Source organism: Lemur catta, chromosome 12 (genome assembly GCF_020740605.2).
Source record: "Lemur catta isolate mLemCat1 chromosome 12, mLemCat1.pri, whole genome shotgun sequence".
Taxonomy (NCBI): Eukaryota; Metazoa; Chordata; class Mammalia; order Primates; family Lemuridae; genus Lemur; species Lemur catta.
The window spans coordinates 62734528-62753316 of NC_059139.1; the positions used below are offsets into that span (position 1 = coordinate 62734528).

At 38.5% G+C, this 18789-nt stretch overlaps 1 protein-coding gene across 1 annotated transcript in view; it reads right to left on the bottom strand.

Moving 5' to 3' along the window:
- Positions 1 to 1179: 1179 nt before the first annotated feature.
- FAM172A (family with sequence similarity 172 member A) overlaps positions 1180 to 18789 on the bottom strand; it is a 412613-nt gene continuing 395003 nt past the window's right edge. Inside the window, exon 11 of the mRNA XM_045566294.1 lies at positions 1180 to 3426. Coding sequence (XP_045422250.1) covers positions 3284 to 3426 — 143 coding nt within the window. The 3' untranslated portion in view covers positions 1180 to 3283. The remainder of the gene's footprint in view (positions 3427 to 18789) is intronic.

Below are 18789 nucleotides of genomic sequence, written 5' to 3' on the forward strand. Positions count from 1 at the left end.
AGGAATTTCCGAGCAATTCAATCTCACCAGACTCCTTTTGGAAAACACATTTATTTATGGTATATTAAAGTTTATTTTATAAAGCGATAGTTTTATGACGGGTTGTTCAAATTTCCTTGCTAAGGAGATATTTTAGATATGAAAAACAAATGTCTTAAAAAATGTTACCTTTTCGAAAGGTGCAAGCCAAAAGGTGACTCAACTGAAGTTAGGATATTGCCCTGCAGCAATAATAATAGTAATAATAAGTAGCCATAAGGTTTAAAATATTGATGAATGCTGTCCCATCATTCTTTTACATTTCTGCTTTTAAACACTATAGAGGTGGTGAATAAAGGAACTTCTGAGCAAGAATAATATGACACTGCTTGTTGGGAATATTATTTTTATTTTAAAATGTAAACAGAATATATATGGGAAATGCGTGTGCTTTTTTTTTATGTATAAACAATAATGCAATCCAGGTTGAAGCACAAGCCTGAAACTTGAGAAAAGAACAATTATTACAAGTAGATGGTCTTCTTTTCAAATGTCCATGAAAACTTTTAACGACTGCATGGTTAGGTACCTGTAGAAAGCTCCAAAGCAATTATCTGGCTTTTAAGTTTTGAGTATTTTGAATCTTAGATTTATCAACAACTCTTTTCCCATTCCATTTGCTCTAGGAAGTATATAATTAAAATAAAATGCCTGCATCCTAACTTTAAAACCCTACTCTCCTAAAAACCTAAGAAAACCAAAATAGGGAAGGAGGAAGATCAGGGCAAAAATATTGTAAACACTGGCAGCCCCCAAACCAGGCGGGCTACTACCAACTGCTTGTTGTTACTCCAAGAAAATTGAGGTGAACAATATTATTACATTTATACCAACAGACCCATAATCAACAGGTTAAAAAATTCTACATTAACAAAGAATCTGATCAGTAATCAGTTGGTGGTCTGGAATGGTTTGCCTAGCTCTCTCTGGGTTGCCACAGCTCAGATTCACAAGCAGAAATTACATTTACACAACTTAAGTTTGCAAATAGCTCTCTACAGATAGTTAAACAAGGCCTAACAATCCAGTAGTTTTAAAGTATTAAAGTATTAAAGGCAATTAAACAGTGATTTACTCTAGTTACAAGTAAAGGTTTTTAAAAAGAGAGGTGAAAAAATTGCAGAAAAGGAATAGGAGTGATTTGATTTATAAACTGAGCATATTTATTTTACTCTAAATTCAGCTGCAGAAGCTTCAAAAATGTAGCGTTGCACAAGTGCTGTTTTTTTAAAAAAAGCTATAAAATTAGTTTCCTGTGAACATTTTCATATACTGAAAACACCACACAATTTATAACATTTTGAAAAATATATTCAATCCACATCAATTCTCAAATCCCTCACTGGAAGATACCATTATTTTACACAGTTCACCATTACTTCTACAATAGGAAAGACTGGATAAAAAGGGTCAACATCACAGACCAATGTGCTTGACATTGTTGGGGCTTACACATTTTACACCATCCAGTAGCTGAATAAAATGCCATTTTGATTTTTTATGTTGTTTCTGCTTAAATAACATCAAAAGATATGCAGACATGACTCACTGAAAAAAGATCACTTTAATTTGTCATCATTAAAACTATAGAACTAATGAATGTACTTGTATGCCAAACACAGCAATGAGATATTATCAGTTTTAAAACTTGCTGAAATCAGTTCATAATATAAAAACATTTATCCATGAGATGGTTTGATTTTAAGTTCTTTTTCTGAGGCGTTAGACAGTTCTAAGTCATTTTGGGTACATTTTATCATGTCCTCAAATAAGGCAGGCATGTTAATTGTTGCATACACTTTAAAAAAGGATGAAAAATATTAAATTCAGATTCTCATCTATTAGAAATAATCTTCACTAGGTAATTAAATTCTTCAAGTAATTAAAAATTGATAATGCTAATATTTAATATTTTAATTTAAAAGTCAGCAAAACCTTAACTTATCTCTTGTATTTCACAGTGTTGGCCAGATCTTAGCTGGATTAAAATATTTAATTGTTGAAAATGTAGGGAAAAACGCTACAGAGGAAGTGGAGTACTAAAAATTATACCATTGGATGGAAAGGTGAAAAATCTTTCACACCAAGTCTCTCTCTTCCTATTAGAGCAGAAAACTAAAAGAATCATTTTAGCCCAACTTAGTTTTTCAGAAGAAAAAGGCTCCAGAGTACATAGGTTTATTTTCCTGATGACAATAAAATATTCTATCCCTAAAAAGGCCTAACTCCAGGAAAGCTCAGAATAGCTCTTTCTACTAAGGATTAACAACAAACTTTCTCCACATTAAGATTTAAACAGCAAAACTTAAGTGTGTTATCTAAATTACAATGACACTCAATACACATCATATGTTTAAAAAGTAAAGTCAATTCTAATGATACAGTTGGAAATTCCACTGAAAATGGGACCTTTCACACCTACACTTAAAAGATCTGCTCATCATTATGTTTTAAACAGTCTCTTCTGAAATTAGAGACTCGTGTAAAATTTCACAATCAACTGGAGAGGATTTTCAGCAGTAATGCGGATTTGGTACTTTATAGATTTTTACGCAAAGTTCTTTTGGTCTCGAAATGAAAATGGATCGTTAAGGAGAGAACAATTTACACTCCCCAAACTCCGTAGTACATCGTGGCACTCATGTTCTGAATTTAAATTTGACTTTTCTGTGTGTGTGTGTGTGTGTGTGTTGGGGGGGGTAATTTCCTTAAAAAAAAAAAAGAGGCATAAGACGCCCTCGGGGAGAAACCTAGTTAAAATGGAAGTTTGAAGTCTAGAATAAGTTAGCTCCTGTTCAGAGAGGGCTGGGGTGGGGGGTGGCAAACGGACATGATTAAGGAGGGGGGAGCAGCCGCGGCTGCGCTGCGGCGGGCGGTAGGACCGCGCGGACACCGCGCACCCCGCAGCGCCGGCGCGGGCTCCGTCAGGGCAATTAGAGCCGCGGCGGCCGCGCCGGGCAGGGCGCTGTCAGCCTTAATCTGCGCGCTGACGGGCAGCGAGAAGCCCGGGCTCAGCCCGCAGGAAGCACGACCAGTGAACCCATATTGCTTTGACAGTTGCACTCATCTAGAAATAATGCAAAACGCTATTTAGATGTATATATCACGACCCTGTGCTCTGGGAAGAAAACAATCTAATGAGGGGCCGGGAGTCTGCGCGCCGACCGCGGGCAGTTGGCAGACGCGGATGCGCGCTCGAGGGGGCTTCCCGGGCTTCCCCGCCCCCGTCTCGCTCGCTCTCCTCTTACAGCTCTTCGTGCTTAATTCGGTGGGAGCGTCGCGTCAGAGCCGGCTTCAGGGAACTGGTCTTGGCCTCAGAGGCTTCGGTAAAGAATTTGAAAATAGACGGGAAGCTCTTCCAGGAAGTTAGCTCATGACGGTCGGTGCCTGCAAAAGACCCACAGATTCCGTTACCAGGTGGCCTCGCTCCGGGCCGGGCGCGGGCGGGGGCGGCGGCGGCCAGGCCGAGCCGAGGCGCAGGGCCGTCCTCCCCGCGTCGCGCCCGAGGCCCCCGCGCAGGCCCCCGCCCCCTCGCGGGCTCGCGGCTCCGGGCTCGCCGCGCCGGGACGCGGAGGCCCGCCCGCGCGCGGCCTCTCCCGGGCACGCCTCTCCCCGAGGGTTCGCTGTGCCCTCAAGGCTCAGGGGGGCGCGGACGCCCGCCACGGCCCCGGGGCGGCCGCCATTCGGGGGCCTCGGGTCGCCTCCGGCCTGAGTCCTCGTCACGCTCCGGGCGCGGAGACGCGGCCGGGTCTCGTCGCGCGGGTCGCCCGGGGCCCCCGCCCCTGTGGGCCAATGGGCGCGCGCGGCGCAGGGCCACGCCCTCTCCCGCCTGGAAACCGCCCGCCGCCCCGGCCCCGGCGCGCGCGGGGATTGGTTTCCCCTGCGCGCGGGACCCGCTTCTGCGCCCACCCCGCGGCACCCGAGTTTCCTTGCTTCCCAAGGGGGAAAAAAAAAACGGATTTTTCTTGTCTCTCCCGGAAGCTGTGCTGTTAGACAGGATTACCTCAGCGAGGTCACGGCGACCGAATCCTATGGGATGCTTAATGAAGGACCAGATTCAAAGGAGATTATGCCTTGAAGTATCGTAGGGCGACATTTTTACAGGTTTTTAAGGAGAATTTAGAAAAGCTATAAAAAAATGTTTCAAAGCAGTGACTACTAAAAGAGCATCTAGGCCTCTTATTTTGTCAGGAGGAATTCAACTTAAAAGATACAAGTTAGCTGTCGATTTAAGGGGTTATTTTACTACAGCTTCATGTGGCTGCGACTTAATACAAATGTATAGTATTTTTCAAAGCAAATCTACCTATAGTTTAACACAAGCAGCAAGTAATACTGATGTAGGCATAAGAATAGATGAGGAAATAGATTAATCTATTTTGACTCCTTGTGATGGCTTATACCAGTAGCTTCATAACTGAACAATTTTTTAAATTAAAAAATAAAAATTACAAAGACTCTTCCATAGAAATAATGAGTGAGAATAGCTTTGAAACAGTTGAAATCTCCTCTTAGATCACTCAATTATGCAGAGAGATACTGCTTGGAAGTCTCCGGATTCAGGGCCTCTGTCTGATACTTTAACATTGTTAATGATAATTCTTTAGTCTGTAATAGTAGGTCATTGCTATGGTTACTCTACAATGGTGCAACACTTTGCTTTCCCCTTCAGCTATTCGCTGAGACCTGGTAACCACATTTGTTGCCTAGCAACAGTTTTGTGACAGTATCACAATCTGGGAGTTACAACAATAAGGATGCTATGGCTGCAGTCCGCCAGAGAGCAGAAAGCTACAGTCTGTGCATGTGACTTAGCTGTGGGAGCTGGCCCTAGTAGAGAACCCCTCTCTTTATAGGGGCCCTCACAAGGATGCTCTCTATCCTCCTCTCCTCTGCAGATTGGCCTTCTGAACTTGCATTTGAAAGTAAGAGCCAGCATTGAAGTCGTATCCTTGAGAAATATCCCTCCACACTACTGCATTCAGCCTAAAAAATGAGGTCATTTCTCTATTTGCTTACTCATTTTGGGCAAAATTCATTGTTATTCAATGGGAAGGAGCGAGTGTAGGTTTATCCTGGTAAATCCTAAAGTGCCTAACTGGATTTTGACAATTCTTAATAGAATTCTTGGGGAAAAAATTATATATATGCCTGCCTGCATCAATAGGTGTGTAAAATCTCAAGTTCTTTAAAATATATATAACTAGATATTTTTATTATTATAATTTTGACTTATTCAAATGACAAAGTATTCTTTTGAATCTGGAGGATTTTACATTCTCCAAACCTAAGCGAGCAGTTCTATGTATGCTCAGATATGCCTACTTTAAATGGTATTTTGTGGGTATATCTAAAATGGGGACCACTTTCCAGATAGGTTTATGAAATGTCTGTCTCTATTTCTACAGTGCTTGCTTAGTTTCAGTTCAATAATAACTACTAAATTGTACTTAAATAATAAAATATTTTAAAATCAATTGTATCTCTTCTTTTTGAAAGACCATCGGCAGATGCATACTACATGGCACACCCACCCTCAAACACAATAAGCCAAAAAAAAAAAAAAGGTGTTAATTGTCTCTTTTCCTTCCCATTCCCCAAGCTTCCAGTCACATTTGGCATTTCCTCCATAGCGATCACACTTACACCTACTAGTGTTACCAAGGCTATGATCAATTTGTAAGCTTTCTCAGGGAATTCCTCTCATAATTCCTCCCACCCCTTGAAAACCAATTCAATCTATGAATCTAGAGGGACCTAAGGAGTCAATGGTCTGAAGCAATTTTAACTCCTTTATTTCTTCTTTCCTGAGTGACAATCTTTCTGAAGGATGAACAAATTTCACTGGTGATAAAACCACTGCAAAAGCTTTTTAGTTTTAGCTTACGATGACTCTCTACTTGATTAGTCCTGGGTTGAAAAGACCAAAGTCCCTGAGATAACTGAGTACCTGAACTGGCACTCAACATTTACTCTTGCAATTTAAGAGTATAAATAATGAGAATGTGTGCTTCTGTCAGAGGAGGGAAAATTGCTAGGAGTAAAGGTAATAAGGTAGGTTAGCAACTGAATTACAGAGAATGGGGTGGAGAAGAGAGAATTCTCCCTAAACTAAGGAATGGTAACATACATCATACAAAAATGTCTTTTCTAAATTTTTGGAAGTGGATTTTTAATCATTAAAAAGTAGCTTTTGGAAGTTGGATAATTGCATGTCTATCTGGGACTGCACATACACATTTCAAGAACATGTTTGGAAACCATAGTCAAAAATTTAGGGCTAAAGTTCAATGAAAATATTTATAAATTAATATGAAAATCTACCCATGACAATGCTCAGTGAAAGGAAATTTCTGAGAGCAGCTTTCTGGTACTTAATATATATATCACTTTAGGGAACTTAAGAGGGTTGCTTTTCATTCCATCAGTGCAGAAACACTAGGCCATTAAATTATTTATTCATAAAAGAATATAAAAGGTGGAAATTTAGGTTAATCAAAAAAGCAGCTATTTATTAATAAACTGCAATATGTACTGGTAACAGGGAAACTAGTCCATTTAGCACTAACCATGTTATTTGAAGGAGATAAACATGGTTTTACAGTCAGGGCCTCGACTTTTCACTACCATAGCTTTACCCTTATCCAAAGTCCCCCATTTTAGGGACTGTGAACTTCTCACTTTTCAAACCCCATTTTCCTAATCCAGAGAGGTTCACACAATGTAAGGAGTAAATGGTTTTTCCACATTTAATATCTGCCAAGTTCTCTAGGAATGACTTCTATATCCTTTTGGATTGGCAGGCTTGTTCTAACTGGATAATTCACCTTTGGGGTGAATTCTGTTTCCCAACCTATAAAATCAATTCAGTATAAAACTAGAATGTTAAGGATGACAGTGCATCATTACAAAAAGTACCTTTGCTCAGTCTCAATCAGTGGTTATTAATGGGGATGGTAGTGGCCTCTAGAGGCATTTTGGATATTTGTAGAGATATTTTTGGTGGCTAAGATGATTGGAAGGTGCTATTGGCATTTAGTGGGAGAAGGTCAGGGATGGTGGACATCCTGTAATTTGCAGGGCAGTACAGCATGATGAAGAATTGTTTTGCATCCCACACGATTCTTAAATGTTCCACAGCTATTCATATAGTTGAAAAAACCTGTTTATAATTATATGGGCTTAGAATTTAAATCTGTTTTACAAATAATCTCAAAGTACTTTTTGCATGATTTTAATATACACTGAATTTTGCATGAATGCAACTACGATGTAAATTGAAGGAACTGCGTACTTTCTGTTTTTCAGAATATTAACAAGAGTGGTTTACCCTATGAAAAAATCTCATCACTGATGGCACCACTCCCGATGGTACTTGAATTGCCAATAAGCACACCTGTATCAGCCTGCATTTATAGCTGTCAAACTCATTCTATATGCATAGGACCAAGTATCCAACTACTTTGTTATGCCTTCTCAGGGAGATTTGCCTGAGCACTTTAAATATTGAAATACATATTATTTTTTTATTATGAATTGCTTTTTATTCTTTCTATATGTTAAACTAGAGCATTACGACTATTGAACAATCTTGTAAATAGGTAGACTATTATCTCTAGAATTTATTTCAAGATAGTAAAAGCAATCTGTAATATTTGTTATAATAGGAGGTAATTAAGGGTCAGCTGAAATAAAAATGAATAATTGCTTTTATTACATTAGAGACTAATTCTCCCAATAATCTCAGCCCTACTCTAGCTATCTCTTTTATCCTTATACAGAGCAGAAAATGCATATTTTTCATTTATCTTATGTTTCTTCCACAAATACTGCTTGCCAATGCTGTTGTTCATTGTAAAATAACCAAAAGGCAGGGGATCTTCAAATTAAAATACTGCACTGAATATTTACCCTTGACCTATCAGTTGTTTTAAAAAATTAGCAAATTTCAAAGCAGTGAAGATAGCACAAATGGTCAAAAGGATTAGAAACTTTAAGTATGAAGGATGAGATTATAAATCATATGAGAAAGATCAAATTGCTAAAATGTGTCATTTGTTTCCCCAAAAGACTATATATTTAAGAAAAAGTATCTTGTAATAGAACTGACAAAGAAGAAAGCTATATTCATGCAATAGCATTTAGAAATTAAACAAAAAATGGTTGAAAATTATGCTGAGTAGAATGCTCAAAGGATAGGATAAGAGAGATGAAAATATTAATATATATTCTTATCTACTTCCTTTTCTTCTTCCAGTGATGACCCCAATTCAAATGTTTCTTATAAGCCAGCCTTGTCCACACTCCTCTTTACTTGATCTTAGTGCTTAGAATTTTTTTTTGGAGGGGGCCAAAAATTATGCCAAAATATGCTACTGAGTTAGCAGCCAAAATCCTGATGTTTACTTTGGCAGATTTATACCATTCTGAAGCTACACCTCATTTTATGCAGTAGATGGCTTAAAAAGTTGTATGTAAATATAGTTTCTGCAAATAGAATATTTTTAAAATAAAGAAGTAGGTTATGTACCTCTTCAATGAATCACTTAATAAAGTGAAGAATTATCTGAGAAAGCAAATAATCATTCTTCAAATGATACACACACACACAAACCAGATTTGTCAGAGATAAGGTTAACTGGTAAGTAGTAGACAGACTGATGAACAGTGTAAGTGTGGAGTAGCTTAGCACCAAAAAGATAATTTAGAAAAATTTCTTGGTCTGCTATTCACTGTTACAATGAGTCACTTTATTTTAGTTGATCCTAGACCCCACACAAAGGTCATGAAACACAGGTATACCTCAGAGGTATTGTAGGTTTGGTTCCAGACTACCCCAATAAAGCTAATATCACAATAAGGTGAGTCACACAATTTTTTTGGTTTCCCGGAAAAATTATGTTTACACTATACTGTAGTCCATTAAGTGTGCAATAGCATTATGTCTAAAAATACAATGTGCATACTTTAATTAAAAGTACTTTATTGTTAGAAATGCTAACGATCATCTGAACCTTCAGTAAATTGTAACCTTTTTGCTGGTGAGGGTCCTGCCTTGATGTGCTGCTGACTGTCCGGGCGGTGGCTGCCCAAGATTGAGGTGGCTGTGGCAATTTCTTAAAGTAAGACAGCCATAAAGTTTGCTGCATCATTTGACTCATCCTTTCACAAAAGATTTCTCTGTAGCATGCAATGCCGTTTGATAGCATTTTACCCACAGCGGAACTTCTTTTAAAACTGAAGCCAGTCCTTTCTTTTAAAACTGAAGCCAGTCCTCTCAAACCCTGCCATTGCTTTATCACCTAAGTTTATGGAATATTCTAAATCCTTTGTTGTGTACAACCATGATGCAATGTTCATGGCATCTTCATCAGGAGTGGAATTCTATCTCAAAAAACACCTTTCTTTGCTCATCCCTAAGAAGCAACTCCTCTTCCATTCAAGTTTTATCATGAGATTGCAAAAATTTAGTCACATCTTCAGGCTCCACTTCTGATTCTAGTTCCTTCTTACTTACACGACATCTGCAGTTACTTCCACTGAAGTCTTGAACCCCTCAAAGTTATCCATGAGGTCTGGAATCAACTTCTTCCAAAATCCTGTTAGTGTTGATATTTTGACCTTCTCCTGTGAATCACAATTGTCCTTAATAGCATCTATTAATAGAATGGTGACTTCTTTCCAAAAGGATTTCAATTTACTTTGCCTAGATCCATCAGAGGAGTCACTATCTAGGGCAGCTATAGCCTTATAAAATGTATTTCTTAAATAATAAGATGTGAAAGTTGAAATTACTCCTGATCCATCAGCTGCAGAATGGATGTTGTATTAGCAGGCCTGAAAACAACATTAATCTCCTTGTACATTTCCATCAAAGCTCTTGGGTGACCAGGTACATTTTCAGTGAGTAGTAATATTTTGAAAGGAATCTTTTTTTCTGAGCAGTAGGTCTCAACAGTGGGCTTAAAATTCAGGCAGTCCCTGATTTGATCATTATATGTTATATGCTTGTATCAAAATATAACATGTACTCCATGAATATGTACAATTATTATGTATCAATAAAAAATTAAAACAAAAATTCAGGCAGTCCCTGGGTTATGGATGACCTGACTTACGGTATTCCATACTTATAAATAGGCTCCCAAGACTCCCCATAAGGATAATTCATAATTAAATAATTAAATTAATAATTTGGGAACTAGTTTCTTCTCTACATGTAAACAAACCTGCATGGTTTAAGTGGTTTGTTACCACTGCATCTTTATGCTAGCAGCCAGTCTCATTGTTTATACAGTCGCTCACACATAGCATCACTTCCAGCTTAACTTAGAGGCCACTGTAGGGTTATTAACTGGCCTAATTTCAATAGTGTGTCTCAGGGACTAGGGAGGCCAGAAGAGAGGTAGAGAGATAGGGATCAGCAGGTTGGCAGAGCAGTCAGAAGACACAACATTTACTTCACCATCTTCTGTGGGCGTGGTCATGGTGGCCCAAAACAATTATAATAGTAACATCAAAGATCACAGATCACTGTAACAGACGAAATAATGAAAAAGTTGGAAATACAGTGAGAATTACCAAAATGTGACACAGAGACACAAAGTGAGCACATGCAGTTTTTTGAAAAATGGCAGTGATAGAATTGTTTGATGTAGGGTTGCCACAAATCTTCAATTTGTAAAAAGTACAGTATCTGTGAAATGAAATAAACTGAAGTGCAATAAAACAAGGTATGACTGTAATTTCAACAATGTATGCATAATTTACATCTTAGGGTCCGGTTTAGAATAGGGACTATCACAGTTCACAAAGTCACCTTTAAATATGGAAGACTACGGGAGCTGTGGCAAGGAAATGATTTGAGCCCACCTTCACCCCTCCCCGTGTGCATGTCACACCAGGCCCAAGTCTCTACTGACAGGGAACTTCCAGGCCCCACTGTGATCAAATCATTTCCTTGCCACGCTCCCATAGATGCCAACCTTTTGTTGCCTCTGTTTCTCAGAGACGTCCTTTGTTAGGTGCGTGAGTTGGAAGAAGTTTCTTGTTCATGTTTGAGTAAGCATTTACTTCCATGTGTATTTTTAAATAATGATCTGTACTTGGGAGAAGTTGGCCATTGACATTGTACTCATAGCTGATGTGATCCTTTAATTCCTTGAGTTGACTTCAGCGTTTTGGGGACTAAAGAGAAGAGGGAGACCTATGGTTAATGTCTCAGATTGTCATTCAGAAACAAGGCTAGACCTTGTTTTAGGCCATCCAGAACAAGGATCACCATCTGGATCATGAGAAGAAGGTCCTGCAGTTAAGACAAAGTGTCCCAAGAGTATTTTCCACATCAAGTGTTGGTCTTGTGTAATCTTTCTTTTTCCTTCCCTTGTTTGTGTAGACATAAGGCATGGAATGCAATTCCACTTGTCTTTCCAGAGTTGATCTTGTTTGTAATTGCCTCCCTATTACTAGTATCATGTCGTGTCTACAGAACCTATTTTCCCCTCCTGTATATGCAAATTGTACATTTATAAGTGACAATGTCAATACATTAAATGATCGTTAACCTTAAAAAAATATACGGAAGACTATTTTTTATATCTTTGTTTCAGAGGGATAAAAATCAAGCATATGCCCCTAACTTCTCACTCTGCTTCTTCTCTGCCCCCCAAAAAGAATGCATTTTAAAAGCAAAAGGTATTAAATAAACTTTGTAAGTTCCTATGATAAAGAGGGAAAAAGCTAGAAAGATATAAAACACATTAGTATTAACATGATAATATGTCTATGATATTTCCAAACTGAGAAGATTCGATTTTAAAAATTGATCTTAACAAGAAAAAGAAGTATGAGCAATTAGCAAGTAATGAAGAGCCTGTCAATATAGCTATGTTGATAATAACAGGTAAGGGAATTCTTAAGAACACCTAATACATAAAAATCAGGAGGTTTGTAATATGCATTATTGAGTTCCACTGGGATTAACTAATGAATTTAGGAGCTCACCAGCATTATTTTTAGAAAGTTATAAAGAATCAGAAATATCAGAGCACTGAAAAATAATGTCTTCTAAAAAGAAATAAAATGTAACTAAATATAACTAAAATTCACTTAAAAATGAATTCTAGAGCTTCTAAGGAGAATATCATTTTTTTAAAAAATAAAATACAAATTGACCAGTATTTGAACAGAAAAAGGCTCCTAATGGAAACCCTCTAAGTTAGAAGGGACGAGCATTATACTGCCATACTCAAGGAGAGTGATGGAGCTGGGTGGGGTGTTTACTGAGATTGTGTACGGGAAATGCCAAGTGCACCTTAGTAAACATGTTACAATGCCTTGTTAAGTTATGTGTGTAAGATACAAGCAAGTTTCTTTCCATTGCTGACACTGTTAAAGCTGAGATTGTGTTAAGACCCTAAGGCAAGAAGTCAAGTTTGACCACAGCTATAAGAGACAGGCTGAAACAAAGACATGCAACTAGCAGTGGAAACTTTTTGGTCATTTGTAGCTTCTAGGGTAGCCTGTCCTTTCCTCTAGCTCCTTTTTTTGCCAAATAGCCAAATATCTTTCATCTAATGTGCACTGTGGGGGGTGGAGGTAGAGCTGGGAGTGGAGGAAGCCAGGACAGGGCAGTTTAAGACCCAGGAAAACAACTCTGGGAAGTAAATTTATTCTTGAGGTATAGCAGACAGCTTGCAGTAGCTGTGTGTCTCTGGCTTTGAACCTTGCAGACTTCTCTAATCAACCTTTTCCTAAACTGATTAAAAAAAGGGATGCATTTTAACTACTTCAACTGCCTATTGAACTCAAGACAGCTGGTGTAGAAGCGCTTTTTTGGGTTTTAATTCTTGTCTTGCATTGCATACTACTCCCACTGTTGCCACAAGGCCTGGCCTCCGGGGGTATATTGTTTCCTTTTAAAACTTGGGTGTATGTGTGGGCAAAAGCCCCCATTTCCAGTTTCCCTTTGTCATTTTCAAAAGTAACTTTACCAAAGGATCATAAGTAAACATAGCGATAAACAAGGGAATGCAAAGAAGCATAAAATAGTTATTTCCCTAAGTACAGGTTTCTGATTCTAAGATTCCCATTACATTCAGTAAAGAGCTTTGCTGAGCCCCGAGTTCCTTCATTGTAAAATAACACTCTAATTTGTCAGGCTTCGCTTTACCCTAGCTCCCCTCTGTTTAGCTAGGTACCTGGGCTGCCAGTTTGACTGTGCGTGTGTGTGCGTGTGTGTGTGTGGGGGGGGCATGTATATGTATGTGGTGGAGGGGGGAAGGGAAGGGTAAGACAGAAAATGAATTGCAAAGTACTTTCCTTATTTAAAAACAAATCAAAAAACCATTTACTAGATCAAATATCTGAATCTTCTGTGGTGTTTGTGGTCTTCCTCTCTCACTTGTGGATTCCACACTAAAGGATATATTTTGTGGGCAGAGAGTTTTCCCAGAGTTCCTGTGATTGATGAATCCATACATTCATATTAATACATGTATTCACTGTATGCCAGGCACTGTTTCTTGGTGGAGGGAATGCAGTGCTGAGCAAGAGACATAAGGGCTCTGCTCTTGTAGCATACTTGCTAGTGGGAAATGACAGAATAAAAAAGTAAACCGATGAACATGATAATTTTGGAGAATTAGGAGTCCTGTGAAGAAAATACAACAGGGAATGTGAAGAGAACGAAGGAGAGGGTGGAGCGGGAAGGGGAAAAGTGGCCGTGAGTTTCAACCGGGTAAAGACTTTTGGCCTGAGACCTAAATGGAAGGAAGGAGCCAGAAGGAAGTCTGGGGGCAGAGTGCTGCAGGCAGAGTTCTGGGAGAACAAGTGCAGGCGCTCCAAGGAGGAAAGAAGTTGTCACAGTTGGGAAACACAAAGACTGGAGTGACTAGAACATGGGGGGTGAGGGAGAAGTGGCAGAAGATGATTCCGAGAGGTGGGCAGCCCCCAGGCCACGTGAGAGCTTGCAGGCCATGGTGAAGGGTTGGAATTTTATTCCAAGTGCATTGGGTGGTCTGTTTGCAGGGTTTTAAGCAGGGACAAATATAATCTGACTTGCATTTTAAGAGTACACTGGCTGGTACGTAGAGAATGGGTTACACAGAGTGAGACGGAAGAATTTAAATCTTCCCGACTGCATTTACTAGTTCCTCCCACCTCTATAGCATTCTCTAGAGCTCACTCTTCTACACACTTCGGAGTACAAAAGTTCACTTACTGCTTCTTCCCATATAATAAATAAACTCACTTATACAGTAATAGTAATATGCAATAAGAATTGAAAGAGAGCCTAGTAAAATGAGTAGTTAATAAAAAATGGAACTGACCTAGAAACAAATTTTCCTAACAATTCTGCTCCTATTCTATATGCCGATACCTCCGGTTTCTCAGCCCTTAGAAGGATTGCTGTGGGTGGCCTAAGGTGTTGGGAACACAGTCATAGCATTCCATTTCTACAAGCAGGTCAGAGGTAACTGGTGGGTTTACTCTCTAGGCAGGCTTTTCCACTGAGCTCTTCATTTCTACAAAAGGACACAACATTCTCTCAGCTACTACTCTACCTCAGACCCTCTGAGTTATCTTTGATTTTTCTCTCTCTTGTTTGCTGCCTACTGATCCAATAGGTTAACGAATTCTGATAATTATACCTCAGAAATATTTTTCTAATCTTTCTTCCTTTCCATTCCTCTTGCTATCTAGAGTGATTTGGATTTAATGACCTATCATTTAGACTCCAGAAATTTCCTCCTAACCCATTTCACTGCCTTTGGTCTCTCCCCTTTTATCTTGTACCTGTTAGTTGAAAACCTCTCATATACCTCCTCAGCTCAAAATAGCCAATGGCACCCCATAATATATTAAATCAAATATAAATTCCTTAATTTGGTTTAACACCCTCCATTCTCTGGCTCCAGCCTTTTTTTTTCTGGGTTTATCATAATCTCAACTCTTCCATAAGTATCCCCTATCCGGCCAGGCCTAGCTCAATTGACATTCCTTAAACCTTTTCAAATTCTTAAGACCTCTCCCTTTATTAAATATTAATATCTTTAGTTGCTTGACATATTCTGTCTTATATTTCTGTACTTATCTCTTATGTCTTTAAAATTATAAAGCAATGCCCAGGCCCACACCTTCTAAAGCCAAATCTCAGGGACTGGACATCTGTGATTCTAGTGATTCTGAAGTCCGGCCAGAGATGAGATTACTGTTGCAAAGTTTTTGAAGGCAGGTTTCATACTTTACTCATCTTCAACACAGATTGATAAACCTACCTTATATTGAAGTATATACTACTTTTAGAGTTAAGAAATAAATTCCTCTAAAATTGGAATATAATGACAGTCTATAACTCTATAATTAAAGCTGAAGGAAGCAGAGTGTTTTTCTTGCCCTCTCCAACAAACTGATGAGGTAGACTCAGGTGATCCACCATTCATTAGCAACTAGTTGAGGCCGGGCATGGTGGCTCACACCTGTAATCCTAGCACTCTGGGAGGCCAAGGGGGGAGGATCGTTTGAGCTCAGGAGTTCAAGACCAGCCTGAACAAGAGCGAGACTCCGTCTCTACTAAAAATAGAAAGAGATTATATGGACAACTAAAAATATACAGAAAAAATTAGCTGGGCATGGTGGCGCATGCCTGTGGTCCCAGCTACTCGGGAGGCTGACACAGAGAATTGCTTGAGCCCAGGAGTTAGAGGTTGCTGTGAGCAAGGCTGACACCACGGCACTCACTCTAGCCCGGACAACAGAGTGAGACTCTGTCTCAAAAAAAAAAAAAAGTTCTCCATTAAAAAAAAAAACAAAACTAGTTGATAAGCACTGACAGATACTCAAAGTATCTTCCAGATCTTTTTAGCTAAAATGTTGTGCTTATCTAGCAAATACAATTTATTAGCATCAAAAGAGGTTTAGGAATGTCAGAACTGAGAACTCCCAGAGAGTCAAACTTTAACTGTTCATGAGCTTGTATTACCAAGATGTAGTTGGTTGGCCCAAGTTTAAGTGTAGATAGAAGTATATCAAAAATAAAACAGTAAAGATGTGGGATGACCCTAGATAAAATTTCATTTCAATAATAATGAAGTGTTATCTCACAGGTGAGAAATCTAAAGTCCATAGAAGTTGTGATAGGCCAAAGTTACACAGACATTTTGCCTTGATATAGTCAATATTTACAAATTGAGCACTGGGATAGTAAAAATCTTCTGAAAATGAATGTCTAATTGCCTTAAGATCCAGTTTATTATTTACTTCCTCTAATAAGCTTTCTTTGATTAATCTTAGCCCACACCAACTGTTCCCTTTCTTTATGTTTCAACATTTTATATATAGTTTGTATTATATTCTCATGTACTTGCTTTACTTTACTAGTGATTTCATGTATCAGAAGTATTTTGTTTTATTTCCAAATCCTTCTGGGATAAGACCTCAAAACTATTTATTCCAGAAATTGTAGTTGAGGCTTTATAAATGCTTGCTGTATAAACAACTGTCCTAAATAGAATTCATCATAAAATTGATGCTTAATAAGTGTTATTAAAAACATAAAACATAGAAATTTCCTATTTGTTTTTGCACTATTTGATGAGTATTCCCATTTTGAAATTAAGGAAATGGAGGGCTATAGAAGAACATGGCAGTAAAAACTTGTGAATTTACAAAGTGCAGTGTAGTGATCCTGGTATTCTGAATACATGCATGAATCATTATATGAACTTTTATATCCACAGCATAATTTTTTGTTGTTTTGTCAGACCTTCAAAAGCACAGACCTTGCTTTACAGCTACTAGAAGGAAGACGTAGGTGGTAAATTAACCGTCATATATTACCGCAGTCACTTAATGACTTGAAATTATACTAAAGCCCACAGACTAATTTGGAGATAACTGATATATTTAAAATACTGAGTGATATAGACCGAATGTTTGCGTCCCATGAAATTCATATGTTGAAACCTAATTTCCAACGTGGTTGTATTTGGAGAAAGGGCTTTTGGAGGTGATTAGGTCATGAGGATGGAAACCTCATGAGTGGGAATGAATGTCCTTATAAAAGAGGCCTGTGCAGACCCAGCGAAAAGAAAAGACTGCTTTCTATGAACCAGCAAGCAAGTCCTCATCAGACATCGAATCAGCCAGCATCTTGGTCTCAGACTTCCCAGCCTCCAAAACTGTGAGAAATCAGTTTCTGTTGTTTATAAGCCATCTAGTCTATCGTATCATTATAGCAGCCCGAAAGGACAAAAGCACTGAACTTTCCAATCAACCAACATGACATATCTTGCCATTTATTTAGACCTTCTTTAATGACTCAATAAAGTTTTATCATTTTTTTCCCATGGAGGATTTGCACTTCATTTATTAGATTCATTCATTTATTAATTAATCTGTTTAGAATTATACTTTTTGAGATAACTGTAGATTCATATGCAGTTGTAAGAAATAATGGAAATATCTTGTGTTCCTTTTATCATTTTCTCTAACAGTAACATCTTGTAAAACCACAGTGCAATATGACAATTGGGATATTGACAATGTTTTTCAGGATACAGAACATTTCCATCATTACAAAGATCCATTATGTTGCTGTTTTACAGCCACACCTACTTCCCCTTCTCCTTCCTACCCCTCTGTAACCCTTGGCAACCACTCATCTGTTCTCCATTTCTATAATTTTGTCATTCCAGAATGTTATATAAATGGAATCATACAGTATGTAACCTTTTAGAATTGTGTGTTTTGTTTTTTTTTTTCATTCAGGTTAATTCTCTGGAGATTTATATGGGTTGTTCCGTGTCTCAATAGTTTGTTCCTCTTTAGTCCTGGGTAGTATTCCATGGTATGGATGTACCACAGTTTGTTTAACCTTAATCATTCCCCACTGAAGGACATCTGGGTTGTTTCTAGCTTTTTGGATGTAATGAATAAAGCTGCTATAAACATTCATGTACAGGTTTTTGTGTGAACGTAAGTCTTCATTTCTTCTTCCCAATAAATGCTCAAGAATTGGAAACAACCGAAGTGCCCATCAATACATGAGTGGATTAATAAAATGTGCTATATGTGTACACCATGGAGTACTACTCAGCCATAAAAAATGGTGAATTAATATCTCTTGTATTGTCCTGGATGGAGCTGGAGCCCATTCTTTGAAGTGATGTATCACAAGAATGGAAAAACAAGCACCACATGTACTCACCATTAAATTGGTACTAACTGATCAACACTTACATGCACATATGGAAGTAACATTCATTGGGGTCGGGCAGGTGGGAGGGGGGAGGAGGGGATGGGTAAATTCACAACTAATGGGTGTGGTGCACACTTTCTGGGGGATGGGCACACTTGTGGCTCTGACTTGGGTGGTACAAAGGCAGTATATGTAAACAGTGTTTGTACCCCTGTAATATTCTGAAATAAAAAAAAGAAAAGAAAAAAAATGCCCAAGAATGCAATTGCTGGGTTGTATTTAGTTGCATGCTTAGTTTTTCAAGCAACTGGCACACTGTTTCCAGAGCCACTGTACCATTCTATATTCCCTCCAGTAATATATGAGTGCTCCAGGTTCTCTGCATCTTTGCCGGTAATAAGTATTGAAATTGGGTAGATTGATTCCTCCTATTCATCCTTCTTTTTCAAAATTGTTTTAGGTATTCTAGATCCTTTGCCTTTCCACATAAACTTATAATAATTTTGTCTATATCTACTCTACCATAAAGGATTAATCTTGCTCAAAGAGAG